Source organism: Stegostoma tigrinum, chromosome 32, assembly GCF_030684315.1.
Source record: "Stegostoma tigrinum isolate sSteTig4 chromosome 32, sSteTig4.hap1, whole genome shotgun sequence".
Classification (NCBI taxonomy): Eukaryota; Metazoa; Chordata; class Chondrichthyes; order Orectolobiformes; family Stegostomatidae; genus Stegostoma; species Stegostoma tigrinum.
Genome location: NC_081385.1, coordinates 7,135,247 through 7,154,769, shown reverse-complemented (window position 1 = coordinate 7,154,769; position 19,523 = coordinate 7,135,247). Strand labels below are relative to the sequence as shown.

At 47.2% G+C, this 19,523-nt stretch overlaps 1 protein-coding gene across 4 annotated transcripts in view; it reads left to right on the top strand.

Annotated features, from left to right (window-relative positions):
* The window catches only part of tmprss5 (transmembrane serine protease 5), a 48,585-nt gene extending 30,969 nt beyond the window's left edge, over positions 1–17,616 (top strand). For 3 of the 4 annotated variants that reach the window (XM_059639045.1, XM_059639044.1, XM_059639046.1), the window contains exons 9-13: positions 1,905–2,083; positions 9,025–9,123; positions 9,213–9,355; positions 11,919–12,071; positions 15,058–17,616. In XM_059639045.1, the coding sequence (XP_059495028.1) occupies positions 1,905–2,083; positions 9,025–9,123; positions 9,213–9,355; positions 11,919–12,071; positions 15,058–15,081 (598 nt within the window). In that variant the 3' untranslated portion in view covers positions 15,082–17,616. Of the gene's footprint in view, positions 1–1,904; positions 2,084–9,024; positions 9,124–9,212; positions 9,356–11,918; positions 12,072–15,057 lie in introns of those variants that run through there. The other variant, XM_059639047.1, reaches the window with a different exon arrangement.
* Positions 17,617–19,523: the final 1,907 nt, after the last annotated feature.

Genomic DNA, 19,523 nt, shown 5'->3' with positions numbered 1-19,523 from the left:
GAAGGCCATCATGATACAGTGGGAGACACTCATCAACTCTGACTGCAGGGAACTTTGAAACATGCACAAAAAACAGAATTTGCTGGACCAGCTCAGCAGGTCTGGCAGTATCTGTGAAGAAAGATTCAGAGTTAACATTTCGGGAACGGTGACTCTTCCTCAGAACCGGTCACCGGACTCAAAATGTTAACTCTGAATCTTTTTTCAGAGATGCTGCCAGACCGGCTGAGCTTTTCCAGAAAATTCTGTTTTTGTTCCTGATTTGCAGCATCTGCAGTTCTTTCGGTTTTTACCTTGAAACATGTTGTGAGCTCTTCACTAGATAAAACTCTCCTCAGTGTTTGAGAATTAGAACATTGTTAATCACCTCCATCCATAATAAATTGAATTTTGATCTTTTCTTTTGTTCAGCATGAAACTGAGACAGGCAACACATCCTTAAACTGAGAGATGTGTGAGTTCCCCATAAGGAAACATAGCCCCGTGCCCATACTGATTAAGTGTTTGCCAGAAACTTGATACTTGACTGTAGCTCAAATGCCAAGGGCCACATGATTTGCAGCTGCCATTTTAATAGTTTGTATGTATCCAACTTTTAACGGTATTAGCTAAAAGTTATGGTGTCCCTCTCCTGGGCATAACACTACAGATGTTACAGTTCACACTCTCTAAAATCCAACATCTAGCAACCAAACCCATTTCATGTCAGATCCTCTGCAGAGATCTCTTCTTACCATGCAGATTGCACAGGTCAAAGCCCTGAGTTACTATCTGGCAATTAAAAAACTGAAATCATGAGGTTATCAACAGCAAGGTCACAAAAGCAACGTGGAGAGGTGGAGTTAAGATCAGCCATGATAGAAACGAATGGTGGCATGTGTTCAAGGACAGAATGGCCTCTGTGTGTGCTTTGAAATGGTTGCAACCCCTTCATCTGAACTCTTGAGAATTCCCAATTATAACCAGCCCAGGAATGGTTGACATGCCTTCAGCTGCTTGGTGCTAAGCTCTGGAATTACCTCCCTTAATCTCTCTGCTTCTCCACCCATCATTCCTTGAGATGGTCTGTAAAACCTATCTCAGTGGGCCTATATGAGAATGTCACCCTCTCTGGCTTGCTGTCAAATGGTGTTTGATGATTGCTCCTGAGCAGCATGTTGATCTGTCTTACCACTTGCTGCAGAAGTCATTATAAAGTGAAAAAAATCAAGCAGGATTAGACTTGGTAAACACAGGAAGGATGTACCCAGTTACTGGGGAATCCAGGTCCAGAATTACAGTTTAAAGATACAGGATAGGCCATTTAGGTTAATGAGGGGAGACTCAGAAGGTGGTGAGCCTGTGGAATTCTCTGCCACAGGAAGTTGTTGAGGCCAAAATAGTGAATGTTTTCAAGGAGGAAATATATATATAATACAGCTCAGAAGTAGATCCTTTGGTCCAACCAGTCCATGGTGAACATAATCCCAAACTAAACTAGTTCTACCTGCCTGCTCATGGGCTATAGCCCTCCAAACCTTTCCTATTCATGTATTTATCTAAGTGTCTTTTCAACATTGTAACTGTGCTCACATCCAACCCTTCCTCAGGAAGATCATTCCACCCACGACCTACCCTCTGTGGAAAACATTTGCCCTCATGTCTTTTTTAAATCTCTCACCTCTTGCCCTAAAAATATGCCCCCTAGTTTTGAAAGTCCCCCATCCTGGGAAAAGACACCCACCATAGAGCTAAAGACATCAAAGTGTAACAGGAACAGGGGACTGAGCTGGATGGCCAGTCATGATCATATTGAACGGCACAGCAGACTCAAAGGGCTGAATGCCCTACGTCTGCTCGTATTTTCTGTGTTTCCATGTTTCTTCTAGAACAGCAGGACAGCTCACCGTCCCTTTCTGTTGCAGGTCACCCCATCCCTACAGCTGGTTGGTGTACGCTGGCATTCTGGATAGGCAGGTCATTCTGTTCAGCAGTGTCACCAGCTACTCAGTCGAGAAAATCATTTACAACGAGAACTATGATGACGACACACATGACTCTGACATCGCCCTCATGAAGCTAAAAAAGCCAGTGGAGTTTTCAAGTATGAATGTTTGTTCAATTTGGGAAAGCAGATGGTGCCCTCCTCTGACAGAATCTGTACAATGAACCCCTAGAAAATGTCAGCAGAGGCAAATTATATTCTCTTCATCTCCATTACCCAGTTCTGTGGCTTCTAATTTCCACAGAAGCTGCTAAGCTTTAGTGGCTTGTGGGTGCTTTTGTCACAACCAGCTTTTCTGTACTCATTGCTGAGCTGAGGCACCACTTACTCAACTGTGGCGAGATCAATTGCTCGACCATGGCAGGCAGCACAGTGGATCCCAGTCCCATCGTCTCTAGGCAGAGATTTTCCAGCAGTAAGTAGTTTGCAGCAAACTGGATGGAGAGATGGGACTTATATGCTCCCACAATGCAAGATTTTGTAGAGGGAGGAGGGGGGCATTTAATCAGGGGAACATCGCACTATCTTGCAATGTGTTTATTCGTAAATGTCCTTCCTGCCCTGCGGTCAACTGAGGCTTTGAGGCATCATTCCTTAATTTAACCAGCAACAAGGCAGAAACCTTGCTATGAGATAAACCCCATGAAGGTTGTTTCCAGCTTCTGTTTTGTTTTTGTTGCAGGTTGGGGGGGTGCAGTTCATTTCAGACACTCGGTGTGAGGTTGGTTGGTTTTTGTCAATCTATAACAAGATGAGCAGTAGTCTTACTCTGATGAGGCAGATTTGAAGATCGCAGTCAGGATTTTGTGCAATGCAGACTCTGTAAGAGGTAGACTGTGCTACAAAATGCAGTTAGAACCTACATTGTGCAATAGTTGGCTTGGGAGGTGTGGGTGGGGAGGTGAGTCAAGTTTGAATTGGGTTGAGACGTCTTCCAGTGCAATTCCCACTCAAAAGAGAAAAACGCTTGAAATGGGAAACAAAAAACTAAACCACAACCAAAAGCTGAACATCAATGAGATAAAAACACAAAGACAGCAGCTACATTGCTGAATAGATAATAAAATGTGAGGCTGGATGAACACAGCAGGCCAAGCAGCATCTCAGGAGCACAAAAGCTGACGTTTCGGGCCTAGACCCTTCATCAGAGAGGGGGATGGGGGGAGGGAACTGGAATAAATAGGGAGAGAGGGGGAGGCGGACCGAAGATGGAGAGTAAAGAAGATAGGTGGAGAAGGTGTGGGTGGGGAGGTAGGGAGGGGATAGGTCAGTCCAGGGAAGACGGACAGGTCAAGGAGGTGGGATGAGGTTAGTAGGTAGCTGGGGGTGCGGCTTGGGATGGGAGGAAGGGATGGGTGAGAGGAAGAACCGGTTAGGGAGGCAGAGACAGGTTGGACTGGTTTTGGGATGCAGTGGGTGGGGGGGAAGAGCTGGGCTGGTTGTGTGGTGCAGTGGGGGGAGGGGATGAACTGGGCTGGTTTAGGGATGCAGTGGGGGAAGGGGAGATTTTGAAACTGGTGAAGTCCACATTGATACCATATGGCTGCAGGGTTCCCAGGCGGAATATGAGTTGCTGTTCCTGCAACCTTCGGGTGGCATCATTGTGGCAGTGCAGGAGGCCCATGATGGACATGTCATCAAGAGAATGGGAGGGGGAGTGGAAATGGTTTGCGACTGGGAGGTGCAGTTGTTTGTTGCGAACTGAGCGGAGGTGTTCTGCAAAGCGGTCCCCAAGTCTCCGCTTGGTTTCCCCAATGTAGAGAAAGCCGCACCGGGTACAGTGGATGCAGTATACCACATTGGCAGATGTGCAGGTGAACCTCTGCTTAATGTGGAATGTCATCTTGGGGCCTGGGATGGGGGTGAGGGAGGAGGTGTGGGGACAAGTGTAGCATTTCCTGCGGTTGCAGGGGAAGGTGCCGGGTGTGGTGGGGTTGGAGGGCAGTGTGGAGCGAACAAGGGAGTCACGGAGAGAGTGGTCTCTCCGGAAAGCAGACAGGGGTGGGGATGGAAAAATGTCTTGGGTGGTGGGGTCGGATTGTAAATGGCGGAAGTGTCGGAGGATAATGCGTTGTATCCGGAGGTTGGTAGGGTGGTGTGTGAGAACGAGGGGGATCCTCTTGGGGCGGTTGTGGCGGGGGCGGGGTGTGAGGGATGTGTCGCGGGAAATGCGGGAGACGCGGTCAAGGGCGTTCTCAATCACCGTGGGGGGGAAGTTGCGGTCCTTAAAGAACTTGGACATCTGGGATGTGCGGGAGTGGAATGTCTTATCGTGGGAGCAGATGCGGCGGAGGCGGAGGAATTGGGAATAGGGGATGGAATTTTTGCAGGAGGGTGGGTGGGAGGAGGTGTATTCTAGGTAGCTGTGGGAGTCGGTGGGCTTGAAATGGACATCAGTTACAAGCTGGTTGCCTGAGATGGAGACTGAGAGGTCCAGGAAGGTGAGGGATGTGCTGGAGATGGCCCAGGTGAACTGAAGGTTGGGGTGGAAGGTGTTGGTGAAGTGGATGAACTGTTCGAGCTCTTCTGGGGAGCAAGAGGCGGCGCCGATACAGTCATCAATGTACCGGAGGAAGAGGTGGGATTTGGGGCCTGTGTAGGTGCGGAAGATGGACTGTTCCACGTAACCTACAAAGAGGCAGGCATAGCTGGGGCCCATGCGGGTGCCCATGGCCACCCCCTTAGTCTGTAGGAAGTGGGAGGAGTCAAAAGAGAAGTTGTTGAGTGTGAGGACGAGTTCCGCTAGGCGGATGAGAGTGTCGGTGGAGGGGGCCTGGTCGGGCCTGCGGGACAGGAAGAAGCGGAGGGCCTTGAGGCCATCTCCATGCGGAATGCAGGTGTACAGGGACTGGACGTCCATGGTGAATATGAGGTGTTGGGGGCCAGGGAATTGGAAGTCCTGGAGGAGGTGGAGGGCGTGGGTGGTGTCACGGACATAGGTGGGGAGTTCCTGGACCAAAGGGGAGAAAATGGAGTCCAGATAGGTGGAGATGAGTTCGGTGGGGCAGGAGCAGGCTGAGACGATGGGTCGACCAGGGCAGGCAGGTTTGTGGATTTTGGGAAGGAGATAGAAACGGGCCGTGCGGGGTTGGGGAACAATGAGGTTGGAGGCTGTGGGTGGGAGGTCCCCTGAGGTGATGAGGTCATGAATGGTGTTGGAGATGATGGTTTGGTGCTCGGGTGTGGGGTCATGATCGAGGAGGCGGTAGGAGGTGGTGTCGGAGAGTTGGCGTCTGGCCTCGGCGATGTAGAGGTCAGTACGCCATACTACCACTGCGCCACCCTTGTCTGCGGGTTTGATGGTGAGGTTGGGGTTGGAGCGGAGGGAGCGGAGGGCTGCCCGTTCTGCGGGGGAGAGGTTGGAGTGGGTGAGAGGGGTGGAGAGGTTGAGGCGGTTAATGTCTCGACGGCAGTTGGAGATGAAGAGGTCGAGGGAGGGTAGGAGGCCTGGGGGTGGTGTCCAGGAGGAGGACTTGTGTTGGAAGCGGGTGAAGGGGTCAGTGGAAGGAGGGTTGGGTTCCCGGTTGAAGAGCTTGAAGAGCAGTCCCTGTACACCTGCATTCCGCATGGAGATGGCCTCAAGGCCCTCCGCTTCTTCCTGTCCCGCAGGCCCGACCAGGCCCCCTCCACCGACACTCTCATCCGCCTAGCGGAACTCGTCCTCACACTCAACAACTTCTCTTTTGACTCCTCCCACTTCCTACAGACTAAGGGGGTGGCCATGGTCACCCGCATGGGCCCCAGCTATGCCTGCCTCTTTGTAGGTTACGTGGAACAGTCCATCTTCCGCACCTACACAGGCCCCAAACCCCACCTCTTCCTCCGGTACATTGATGACTGTATCGGCGCCGCCTCTTGCTCCCCAGAGGAGCTCGAACAGTTCATCCACTTCACCAACACCTTCCACCCCAACCTTCAGTTCACCTGGGCCATCTCCAGCACATCCCTCACCTTCCTGGACCTCTCAGTCTCCATCTCAGGCAACCAGCTTGTAACTGATGTCCATTTCAAGCCCACCGACTCCCACAGCTACCTAGAATACACCTCCTCCCACCCACCCTCCTGCAAAAATTCCATCCCCTATTCCCAATTCCTCCGCCTCCGCCGCATCTGCTCCCACGATAAGACATTCCACTCCCGCACATCCCAGATGTCCAAGTTCTTTAAGGACCGCAACTACCCCCCCACGGTGATTGAGAACGCCCTTGACCGCGTCTCCCGCATTTCCCGCGACACATCCCTCACACCCCGCCCCCGCCACAACCGCCCCAAGAGGATCCCCCTCGTTCTCACACACCACCCTACCAACCTCCGGATACAACGCATTATCCTCCGACACTTCCGCCATTTACAATCCGACCCCACCACCCAAGACATTTTTCCATCCCCACCCCTGTCTGCTTTCCGGAGAGACCACTCTCTCCGTGACTCCCTTGTTCGCTCCACACTGCCCTCCAACCCCACCACACCCGGCACCTTCCCCTGCAACCGCAGGAAATGCTACACTTGTCCCTACACCTCCTCCCTCACCCCCATCCCAGGCCCCAAGATGACATTCCACATTAAGCAGAGGTTCACCTGCACATCTGCCAATGTGGTATACTGCATCCACTGTACCCGGTGCGGCTTTCTCTACATTGGGGAAACCAAGCGGAGGCTTGGGGACCGCTTTGCAGAACACCTCCGCTCAGTTCGCAACAAACAACTGCACCTCCCAGTCGCAAACCATTTCCACTCCCCCTCCCATTCTCTTGATGACATGTCCATCATGGGCCTCCTGCACTGCCACAATGATGCCACCCGAAGGTTGCAGGAACAGCAACTCATATTCCGCCTGGGAACCCTGCAGCCATATGGTATCAATGTGGACTTCACCAGTTTCAAAATCTCCCCTTCCCCCACTGCATCCCTAAACCAGCCCAGTTCATCCCCTCCCCCCACTGCACCACACAACCAGCCCAGCTCTTCCCCCCCACCCACTGCATCCCAAAACCAGTCCAACCTGTCTCTGCCTCCCTAACCGGTTCTTCCTCTCACCCATCCCTTCCTCCCACCCCAAGCCGCACCCCCAGCTACCTACTAACCTCATCCCACCTCCTTGACCTGTCCGTCTTCCCTGGACTGACCTATCCCCTCCCTACCTCCCCACCCACACCTTCTCCACCTATCTTCTTTACTCTCCATCTTCGGTCCGCCTCCCCCTCTCTCCCTATTTATTCCAGTTCCCTCCCCCCATCCCTCTCTCTGATGAAGGGTCTAGGCCCGAAACGTCAGCTTTTGTGCTCCTGAGATGCTGCTTGGCCTGCTGTGTTCATCCAGCCTCACATTTTATTATCTTGGAATCTCCAGCATCTGCAGTTCCCATTATCTCTCAGCTACATTGCTGAATCTCCCCTCAGAATAGCAAGGTTTTAAATCCCTTACACATCAAAGATGTTTGTAAAAGACAGGACCATTGGAAAATTTTTAACCAACTTCCCAGCATGAATTACTCGAGATTACAGACACAAAGTTAAATATTTTAAACAAAAGAAGTGACGCTTTGGTTTGAGTGCAGGAGATGTGACCCCTCCTTCAATTGTTTAGGAACTTCATTAGACTACAGCTGGAGTACTGTGTATAGCTTTAGTCTCCTCATCTCAAGGAAAATAATATTATTATTGAGAGAGGGTCATGAAGATTTAACTAGACTTGTTCCCAGAAGGGTAGGGCTGTCTTGAACAAGCTGGGTCTGTATTCTCTAGAGTTGTGAGAGGTGACCTCATTGAAATTTACAAATTACTTAAAGTGACAAAAAGGGTAAATGCAGGTAACAAGTTTTCCCTGAATGGGGAGTATCAAACCAGGGGACACAATTTAAAAATAAGAGGGATGCCACTGAGATGAGGAAAATTTTTGTTTGCTCAGTGGGTTGTGAACCTTTGGAATTCTCTACCACAAATGGCTATGTGGGCTCAGTCAATACAATACAACACAATACAGGGCAGGAACATGCCCTTCAGCCCGCCATGCCTGTGCCAAATAATAGTCCTATTTAGGCCCACAACCAATTGCCCATACATGGTTTCCCTCCCTTGTTTGCCTCCAATTCATGTGTCTATCACATTACGCCTTAAACAATGCTAACATACCTGCTTCCACCACCTCCACTGCCAGTACATTCCAAGCACCCACAACCCTCTGTGTGAAACATTTTCCCTGCATTTCTCCCCTAAACTTTCCCCTCTCACCTTGAACCTGTGTCCTCTTGTAGTTGACTTTCCACCCTGGGATAAAGCCTCTGACTTATTCACCCTCTCTCTGCCTCTCATAATCTTGCAGATCTCTATCATATCATCCCTCAGCCTCCGTCTTTCCAAGGAAACAATCAGAGTTTATCCAACCTCTCCTCATAACTGAAACCCTCCAGATCAGGTAATATCCTGGTAAACATTCTCCACACCCTTTCCAAGGCATCCACTTCCTTCTGGAATCTTGGAGATCGGAACTGCACACAATTATGGGCTTCAGATCGGTATGACAGGTCGGCACAACATCAAGGGCCGAAAGGCCTGTACTGTGCAGTAATGTCCTGTGTTCTATGTTCTAATATTCCAAATGTGGCCTAATTAAGTTTTGTACAGCTGTAACGTAACTTGCTAACATTTATATTTGATGCCCCAGCCAATGAATGCAAGCGTGCTGTATGCTTTCCTGACCACCTTATCCAACTGTGTTGCCACTTTCAGGGATCTGTGGTTATACATGCAGGCCTGTGGTTTTTGAGTACGCTTAAATTGGAGAGTGAAAGATTTATGATTACCAATGAAGTGCACTGTTATCAGGATAGAGTGGGTAACAGGCATTGAAGTGTTTGATCAACCATGATTTTATTGAATGATTGGGTGGTCTCAATGAGCTGAATGGCCTGTGTGCTTCTATGTTTATATGCATTTCCTTCAGCAACCTTGCACTGTATTTTCCTCTCACAGAGGCTGGGGCTCATTTCTTTCTTTATTTCAGATTCCCAGTCTTACCTCCACATCTCTCCTCTTTTACAGATACAGTGAGATCAGTTTGCCTGCCACCATACAATCAACAGTTCATACCAGGTAGACAGTGCTGGATAACTGGCTGGGGCCATGCAAAAATAGATGCTTGTAAGTATTAGAGATGCCATACAAACATTGTTTGCATCAGAGATGAATCTTTGGACACGGCTCATTCATTCCTGATTGCAATCTTCCAGATCAAACAGAAAATACTTTAAAGGAAGCTTCTGTCCCACTCATTAGCACCAAGATGTGTAACAGCAGCTGCATGTACAACGGTGCCATTTCTTCCAGAATGTTCTGCGCAGGTTATAAGGCGGGTAAAGTTGATGCATGCCAGGTAAGCTGAGATCACGGAACATGGGCAGCCTAGAGATTTATAGGTCAGATGGATTGATCATTCTAAATGGCCCAATCGTGTAGGGGGATTTGTAGGTTAGGTGGATTAGCAATGGGGAATGTAGGGTTACAGGGACAAGAAAAGAGGTGGATCTGGGTCGGACCTCTCTGGGGGGTTGGTATGGACTTGATGGGCCGAATGGCCTGCTTCCACACTACAGTGACTCTGTGATTCTAGACAGAATGCCAGTGAAGCTCAGCAGGTCTGGCAGCATCCATGTAGTGAGTTAACTTTTTGGAGTCCCATATGACTCTTCTTCAGAACTTTGGATATCATTTGCAAATGTTGAGAACTACAGCTTGGGAAAAATTAACAAAGGCATTTTAAGATTAAGTCTGGAATATGAGGGCCAAAGTTAGCAATCGGCTTGGTTTAAAAACAGAAAGTACTGGAGAAACTTGGCAGGTCAGGCAGCCTGTATGGAGAGAAAAACAGTTTATGTTTTAAGTCCAATATCTTCGGAACTGAAGAACTCAAAATGTTAACTCTGTTCCTGTCTCTACCGGTGCCAACTGACCTGCTGAGTTTCTCCAGCACTTTCATTTTTTTTATTTGAAAATTAATTGGCTTCTCATTCTAATAAGGTGAGTATGTTAATCTAAATTATTTGCTCTGGCATCAGTGGGAGGCATACTTGCCTCTGTGTGTGTTAAAGGTTTTTAAATTTTTATGAGCAACAGATTGAGTTTTTGAACGTTTGTGAGCACAAGGGAGATGATGGCCTGATGGTATTATTGCTGTCCAGAGACCCAGATAATATTCTGTGAACCTGGGTTCAAATCCTGCCACAGCAGATGGTGGTATTTGAATTCAACAAAATATCTGGAATTAAGATTCTGATGATGGCTGTGAATCCACTGTCAATTGTTGGAAAAACCCATCTGGTTCACTAATACCCTTGGGGGAAGGAACCTGCCATCCTTACCTGGTCTGGCCTACATGTGACTCCAGACCCACAGCAATGTGGGTGACTCTTAAATGCTCTCTGGGCAATTAGGGATGAGCAATAAATGCTGCCTGGCCAGTGATGCCCTCATCCCGTGAATGAATAAAGAGGAGTAAAAAAGATTTCATATGAGGCGGTATGGTGGCTCAGTGGTTTGCACTGCTGCCTCACAGCACCAGGGACCTGGGTTTGATTCCACCCTCAGGTGACTGTCTGGGTGAAGTTTGCACATTCTCCCTGTGCCTGCGTGGGTTTTCCCCAGGTGCTCTGGTTTTCTCTCACAGTCTAGAGATTTGCAGGTTAGGTATATTGACCATACTAAATCGCACCATAGCGTATAGGGTTTTGTGGATTAGCAGTGGGGAAAGTAGGTTTATATGGCTAGTATAGGCTGTGTGTCTGGGGTGGAGGATGATGGTACGGACTTGATGGGCCGAATTGCCTGCTTCCATACTGTAGGGATTCTATGATTTTAGGCTGTCATGTTATGGTGCTGAGGGAGCATTGCATTTTCCAAGATGGTGAGAGGTTAAGCTCGAGCCCTGTCTGCCATCTCAAATGGACATCAAAGATCCCATCACAATATTTTGAATAAGAGCAGGAATTTCTCTGTGGTTTCCAGGTCAATCATTTAGCATCATCAGAGCAGACTGCTTGGTTGCTGTGGGAATTGGTACTTTGTCACACAGTAGACCTGCCTCTTAGCCAGATATTCCCAGTGCAAGTCCCACTCCAGTATTTGATTCCTGCAGAAACTGTGTTATTAATGTAACTGAACAGGTTGAACATTGACCTGCTGAGCTTTTCCAGCAACTTCCGGTTTTGTTCCTGATTCACAGCATCCACAGTTCTTTCGGTTTTCATTAGTACATTGCTGTTTGTGAGATCTTGCTGTGTCAGATTCACTCTTGTCTCTTCTGCACTACAACAGTGATTTCACTACAATAGCAATATCATTGACCATGAAACACAATGCACCTTCCTGAGGTTATAAAGAGCACTATGCAAAAGCATTTGTTTTCTTTTCATTTCCTTTTTACTGCATATAGTATTCAAGGAAAAGAATCAGTTTTGGGACATGTACCTGTGGCCTTTGTTGGATGCATGAAATATTCATTGCCTGAGTAGACTACTAATAAACATATTATACCTAACACAGAAGTAGTACCCTCTACACTGTCATGCTTTGTGACCTTAACTCAAATGCTACCTCAACCATTGCAGTTTGTACTTCCACTTCCCACGGCCCACAGCTCTGAGTGAGACCAACTGTATGCATTCATTTGCGGATAGTTTCAAGGCCTTCAGGTTTCCCTCCAAGACACACACATACCACCTTAAATTGGAACTATATCACAATTCCTTCAGTGTCACTGGGCCTAAATGGAACTCTTCTCCCTTAACAGTATTGTAGAAACACCTGCTTTGCCACCCACTTGTCAAAGGCAATAGGGATGGGCAATAAGTACTGGCTTAGCCATTGACATGTGCATCCCATGAAAAAATAAATTAAACAAAAGCAATTTACTGGACACTGATCGTGAATGTACATTGCAGGGGGACAGTGGTGGCCCTTTGGTCTGTGAGAATATCCAAGCGTGGCATTTGACCGGAGTAGTGAGCTGGGGCATTGGCTGTGCTGAAGCCAATCACCCGGGAGTTTACACAAAAGTGTCCGAATTCCTGGACTGGATATACAGCACCATTGAGGTAAGCAATCCACTACTAGAGAATGCAAGGGTAATGTTATTGGTCTTATCCTTCATTAATAATAGTCATGCTCAGTTCTCCTCTATCCTTTCAATCTGTCTATCTCTCAGCAACACTAAAATGAAACAAGTTTTCTATCATATTATCCATTGCTTAAAACCAACATTTCTCAAAGATGGTAGAAGTCACAAGGAATGTTTCTTATTTGCATTAACACCAATTGCAAAATTGTCAGAAATCGAGTCTAAGTGCTGTTTACTTTGGGTAAGAAACTTATATTTACTTACTAGTTTGTTCAGGTATATTGAATGCAAGGACACATAAAGTGTCTCATTAATGAAAAGTAAAATATTCAGATGCTGTAAATCTGAAATAAAAACAGAAAGTGCTGAACGGGTCTGTCAAATTCTGTGGAGAGGAAGACAGAAAGAATATTTCAGGTTCAGTGTGAGTTTTGAAGAAACTTCATAATAAAATTGCAATGTTAATTCTGTTTCTCCATCCACAGATATTGCCAAACTTCGATTTTTCTCCAACACTTAGTGTTTGACCAACAGAGATGACATTTCAGATCTGTGATCTTTCACCAGAACTGGGAAAAATATTAGAAACTGAATGGGATTTGAGCATGACGTGGGCTGGACAAGGACATAAAGGAAGGACTGTGTTATGGTAGAAGTCAAAAGAGAATGAATGATAGAAGAGTTGGTCTTCCAGTCCTAAAGACGAGGGCGATGGAACTAGAAATGACACAAGCATGCTGAGATTTTCTGCTCAGTGCAGTTATTAAAAAACTGAGGCCTCAGTGTGAGCCCAGCCTCTGAAGTAACCCAACAAGGTCCTCAGTTATGTCCAAGAAGTCAGCTCTGCATTTCTGTAATGACTGAGGAAGTGTCAGAATTAAACTAAAATCAGACTGGAAATTTCAGTATTTTTTAGCTTCCTGAACGTGAGATCGCAGTCAAGGGCTTTGCTGAGTTAATCTGACTATCCCACATATGGGGACAAGTTGTGTTCACAGTGGTACACCCATTATAACTGCCGGGGACTTGACCTGATTTAAGTAGTCAATCCGCATATGTGCACCTAATCAATGGCTTTCTACAAACTATTGGCCCATGATAGGCCTCACAAATAAGCTGAGTCACATCTTGCCTGACGTCCACTTGTGCACATTCTCCATTAGAAAGCGTAAGATAGTGAACGTGGGCAGTGTATTCCCTCTCTTCTAATCCAAGACTAATGAAACCAAATTTAACATCCACTACCACCATGACCTTCCATTCAGCCCAAGTTACTCCAAACAAACCAGCTTGTAACTGATGTCCATTTCAAGCCCACCGACTCCCACAGCTACCTAGAATACACCTCCTCCCACCCACCCTCCTGCAAAAATTCCATCCCCTATTCCCAATTCCTCCGCCTCCGCCGCATCTGCTCCCACGATAAGACATTCCACTCCCGCACATCCCAGATGTCCAAGTTCTTTAAGGACCGCAACTACCCCCCCACGGTGATTGAGAACGCCCTTGACCGCGTCTCCCGCATTTCCCGCGACACATCCCTCACACCCCGCCCCCGCCACAACCGCCCCAAGAGGATCCCCCTCGTTCTCACACACCACCCTACCAACCTCCGGATACAACGCATTATCCTCCGACACTTCCGCCATTTACAATCCGACCCCACCACCCAAGACATTTTTCCATCCCCACCCCTGTCTGCTTTCCGGAGAGACCACTCTCTCCGTGACTCCCTTGTTCGCTCCACACTGCCCTCCAACCCCACCACACCCGGCACCTTCCCCTGCAACCGCAGGAAATGCTACACTTGTCCCCACACCTCCTCCCTCACCCCCATCCCAGGCCCCAAGACGACATTCCACATTAAGCAGAGGTTCACCTGCACATCTGCCAATGTGGTATACTGCATCCACTGTACCCGGTGCGGCTTTCTCTACATTGGGGAAACCAAGCGGAGGCTTGGGGACCGCTTTGCAGAACACCTCCGCTCAGTTCGCAACAAACAACTGCACCTCCCAGTCGCAAACCATTTCCACTCCCCCTCCCATTCTCTTGATGACATGTCCATCATGGGCCTCCTGCACTGCCACAATGATGCCACCCGAAGGTTGCAGGAACAGCAACTCATATTCCGCCTGGGAACCCTGCAGCCATATGGTATCAATGTGGACTTCACCAGTTTCAAAATCTCCCCTTCCCCCACTGCATCCCTAAACCAGCCCTGTTCATCCCCTCCCCCCACTGCACCACACAACCAGCCCAGCTCTTCCCCCCCACCCACTGCATCCCAAAACCAGTCCAACCTGTCTCTGCCTCCCTAACCGGTTCTTCCTCTCACCCATCCCTTCCTCCCACCCCAAGCCGCACCCCCAGCTACCTACTAACCTCATCCCACCTCCTTGACCTGTCCGTCTTCCCTGGACTGACCTATCCCCTCCCTACCTCCCCACCTACACCCTCTCCACCTATCTTCTTTACTCTCCATCTTCGGTCCGCCTCCCCCTCTCTCCCTATTTATTCCAGTTCCCTCCCCCCATCCCCCTCTCTGATGAAGGGTCTAGGCCCGAAACGTCAGCTTTTGTGCTCCTGAGATGCTGCTTGGCCTGCTGTGTTCATCCAGCCTCACATTTTATTACTCCAAACAATTGTTTGTTCTTTTAAGGAAAATGCTTTTCCAATGATTGTTGCAAACCCAGGAATCCAACCAAACAACTTACTCCAAATAGAACCTGATACAGACCTTTTACCGTGGGTAATTGATCAGCTTTAACCAGAATTGATCAAGTAGACCAGCAAAGGAATCAACAGCTGTGGAGATAAGAAAGGTTGATACAGCTGAGGTATTGACCAGTCATGAGGCCACTGATTGCTTGAGTTGGCTGAGGGCTGAATGGCCTCCTTCTGTTCCTGTATCGTTTTGTAGAGGAATAAAAACCTTGACTTTATTTTGTTCTCCCTTTCAGCGCTTCGATACATCCGCCTCTTAAAAAAATTCTCAAGTCTTCTAAACAACGATGAAGAAGTTAATGTATAGAAGAAGACCAGCCAGTGACTCAGAGAGAGCTGAAGGACTCACACAAATGCTGTTTCCTGACTTTAGATTTGGAAAAATTGTGTGGGTTATTTTCTTACTATGAGAAAAATAAGAAACAAAATATGACCCTAGGCTCACTGAGTGAGTTAATTTGTGTGTAAGTTTTTGTTTAAAATGTGCCCAGTAATCTGGTTTTCCCATAATGGGACATTAGAGTACACAATGCAGTCAGTTATAGCCTCTATGACGATATCCTTTCAAAGAAAACTGTTCTTCACACAACTGAAAGCCATTAAATGAATAAGGTTTGATACATATTAGCTGCTTGAGTCTGAACACTTTGACATTCACCTCATTAAAAATTGGAAATTAAAAGACAGTTTTGCAAACTTCATAAATCTACTGTTTGAGATTCGTTCTCCATTTCCAGCAGAGGTTTTGGGAAATGTTGTGGGCAAGGCGCATGCAGCATGGCCATCCTTAACAGTTACTTGACAATGTGAAATTACTCTAATTGGTATTGTTAACAAAAACCCTGGCTTTAAGTACCTTGGAACTTTCTTGTGGGCATTTCACTTTCTTCACATGTACCACAGCAAAGAGTTCATGCTCCAGAAGTCTGGTGACCAAGCATTGTGTTTTTAACCCCACTGAGGATAGAAAACATGGAGCATATTAAACCTATATCCAATGGAGTTTAAAAGAACAAGATCTGATTTTATAGGAACATATGAGATCTTGAGGGAACTGGATTGAGTCGGTATCCAGGATATGTTGCCTTTTGGGGAAAAACCGAAATTCAAGAACATAATTTAAGATTATAAGGTCTTCCTTTGAAGCCAAAGATTAGGTGATCTATTTTTCTCTAAAAGGGACATCTGGTAGCCATCTGATCACACAATAGATGTACAGGCCTTTTGTGCATCCCTGATTTTTCAGAACTTCACTATTGGTGACCATACCATCAGATACAGAGGTTAATGTTCTCTATCTCCAAATTTATCTCTCTCTACCTCTTGTTCCTCTTTTCAAATGCTCATTTTTTTTGCCCAAGATTTTGATCACCAGATCTAATAACTTTACAAGAACTCTCTGGAAGGCAATGGATATGGAGTCAGTGAATAATATTAAGACAGAATTAGTTACATTCTTGACAGACATGGGAATCAAAGGGAGATGGGTATGTGGAAATTAAAAGACAGTTTTGCAAACTTCATAAATCTACGGTTTGAGATTCGTTCTCCATTTCCAGCAGAGGTTTTGGGGAATGTTGTGGGCAAGTGACATTATTGAATAGAATCAGCTGTGACCTTATTGAATGGAAGGGCACGCTCAAGGAAACCAAAGGCTTGCTACTGCTCCCTTTTCATATGTTCTTAGCCCAATGTCAATTTTCATGTGATTATGTTCCTGTCACATTTTAATATGTTAAAGATTTTCTATTGATTAAAAATACGTGTGATAACTGTAGTCAATAACAATTTAATTACTATTCATAGTAATGGACAGCACAGTGGCTCAGTGGTTAGCACTGCTTCCTCAGAGTGCCAGGGACCCAGGTTTGATTCCACCCTCAGGCGACTGTCTGTGTAGAGTTTGCGCATTCTCCCCGTGTCTGCATGGATTTCCTCCCACAGCCCAAAGTTGTGCAGGCTAGGTGGATTGGCCATGCTAAATTGCCCATAGTGTTGAAGGATGTGTAGATCAGGTGGGGTATAGGGTCTGGGTGGGAAGCTCTGAGGGCTGGTGTGGACATGTTGGGCTGAAGGGCCTGTTTCCATGCTGTAGAGATTCTATGATGTGTATTTAGAGCTTGAACTTGCTGCTTATGAGGAGGATAAAGGACACATGATCATTAGTTTCTGAAGGAGGGTGGATGAGCACCAGACTAAATATAAACATGCAGGGCCACAGAATGTGACTGACCGTTGAGCTCTTCAAAGAGTTAGTATGGACTGGATGGACCAAATGGCAACCTTCCATGTTTGTGATGACTCTATGACTCCATAAAAACATAAATTGTTAAAAAGGTCATGAGAGCTGTCAACGAACTTGATACTAAAAAATACAGAATTTTGTCATAAATGCCAGAAAAAGTGTTGAGAACACATTCATGTAAAAATTTGAAAATGTACATATCTACCTGTTGATGGTGCTGCCAATTACTAAATCAATAGGCCCGCTGTCCAGTTGATGATGTACCTCCCAGTTAATGGCACAAATTTATTAAATGCCACCCTCTAAGCATTACCTCCTCTCTACCTCTTGCTCCTCTCTCAAAATGCTCCATTAAACTGTTTTGCCCAAATTTCTGGGTACTAGCACTGAGCTTCCTTGTTGGAACTCTCCCTTGAATGGCTATGGAATCAGGGCCATTGAGTAATTTTAAAACAGAGGGGAATAGATTCCTATTTGTAAAGGTTATTGGGAGTAAATGGGAATGTGGAATTTGAAGCACAAAAAACTTCTATTTCCCTGATTGAACTGTATCTTCATTTACCATTTTCCTTTGGAATAGAAATAAAATTTATCCTGATTCAGCTTTTCTTCTATTCATCCTCACATCCTTCCTGTGCATCTGTTTTTGTTATTATATGTTCACACATTCATTAATCCCACGTTCGCAATTCCCAGGGCCAGGGGCCTGGGTTTGATTCCAGCCTTGGGCAACTGTCCATGTAGAGTTTGCACGTTCTCCCCGTGTCTGCGTCGGTTTCCTCTATGTTATCTGGTTTCCTCCCACAATCCAAAGATGTGCAGGTTAGGTGGATTGGCCATGCTAAATTGCCTGTAGTGTCCAGGGGTGTGCAGACTAGGGTGGTTAGCCATGGGAAACGCAGGATTACAGGGATAGGGTACAGGGTGGGTCTAATTGGCATGGTCTTCAGAGGGTCAGTGAAAACTCAATGGGCCAAATGGCCTGTTTCCACACAGTAGGGATTCTGAGTCTATGAACTCACAAACTGTTGAAGAAGCATTGTGGGAGAACTGGTACTGCAGAATTTTAGGACAGAAATGGGGGGGGGGAAGGGAAAACATGATAATAGAGAAAAGGGGAAATGGAGAAAAAGATTTTCAAAGAATAGAGGCAATTTGATTGAAACATATCAGATCCTGAAGGCTTGACATGATGGATGTCGAAAGGATGTTTCCTCATGTGGGAGAATCTAGAAGCAGGGTCACAGTTTAAAAACAAAAGGCTGCCCCGACCCCACCACCCAAGACATTTTTCCATCCCCACCCTTGTCTGCTTTCCGGAGAGACCACTCTCTCCATGACTCCCTTGTTCACTCCACACTGCCCTCCAACCCCACCACACCCGGCACCTTCCCCTGCAACCGCAGGAAGTGCTACACTTGCCCCCACACCTCCTCCCTCACCCCCATCCCAGGCCCCAAGATGACTTTCCATATCAAGCAGATGTTCACCTGCACATCTGCCAATGTGGTATATTGTATCCATTGCACCCGGTGTGGCTTCCTCTACATTGGGGAAACCAAGCGGAGGCTTGGGGACCGCTTTGCAGGACACCTCCACTCGGTTCGCAACAAACAACTGCACCTCCCAGTCGCAAACCATTTCCACTCCCCCTCCCATTCTCTAGATGACATGTCCATCATGGGCCTCCTGCACTGCCACAATGATGCCACCCAAAGGTTGCAGGAACAGCAACTCATATTCCGCTTGGGAACCCTGCAGCCTAATGGTATCAATGTGGACTTCACAAGCTTCAAAATATCCCCTTCCCCCACTGCATCCCAAAACCATCCCAGTTCTTCCCCTCCCCCCACTGCATCACACAACCAGCCCAGCTCGTCCCCTCCCCTCACTGCATCCCAAAACCAGCCCAGCCTGTCTCTGCTTCCCTAACCTATTCTTCCTCTCACCCATCCCTTCCTCCCACCTCAAGCCGCACCTCTATTTCCTACCTACCACCTAATCCCGCCTCCTTGACCTGTCCGTCTTCCCTGGACTGACCTATCCCCTCCCTACCTCCCCACCTATACTCTCCTCTCCACCTATTTTCTTCTCTCTCCATCTTCAGTCTGCCTCCCCCTCTCTCCCTATTTATTCCAGTTCCCTCTCCCCATCCCCCTCTTTGATGAAGGGTCTAGGCCCGAAACATCAGCTTTTGTGCTCCTGAGATGCTCTTGGCCTGCTGTGTTCATCCAGCTCCACACTTTGTTACCATTGAAGACAGGGATGAGGTTAAGTGCTTTTCATGCAGAAAACTGTTCGTCTTTAGAATTATCTTCCTCATTAAGGCAAAGACAGATAGCTTCTTGGTAAACAAGGGGATTGAAGGTTAACAAGGCAGGAGGGAATGTGGATTTGAAGTTATAATCAGATCAGCTGTGATCTTTTTGAATGGCAGAGCAAGATTAAGGGGCCACG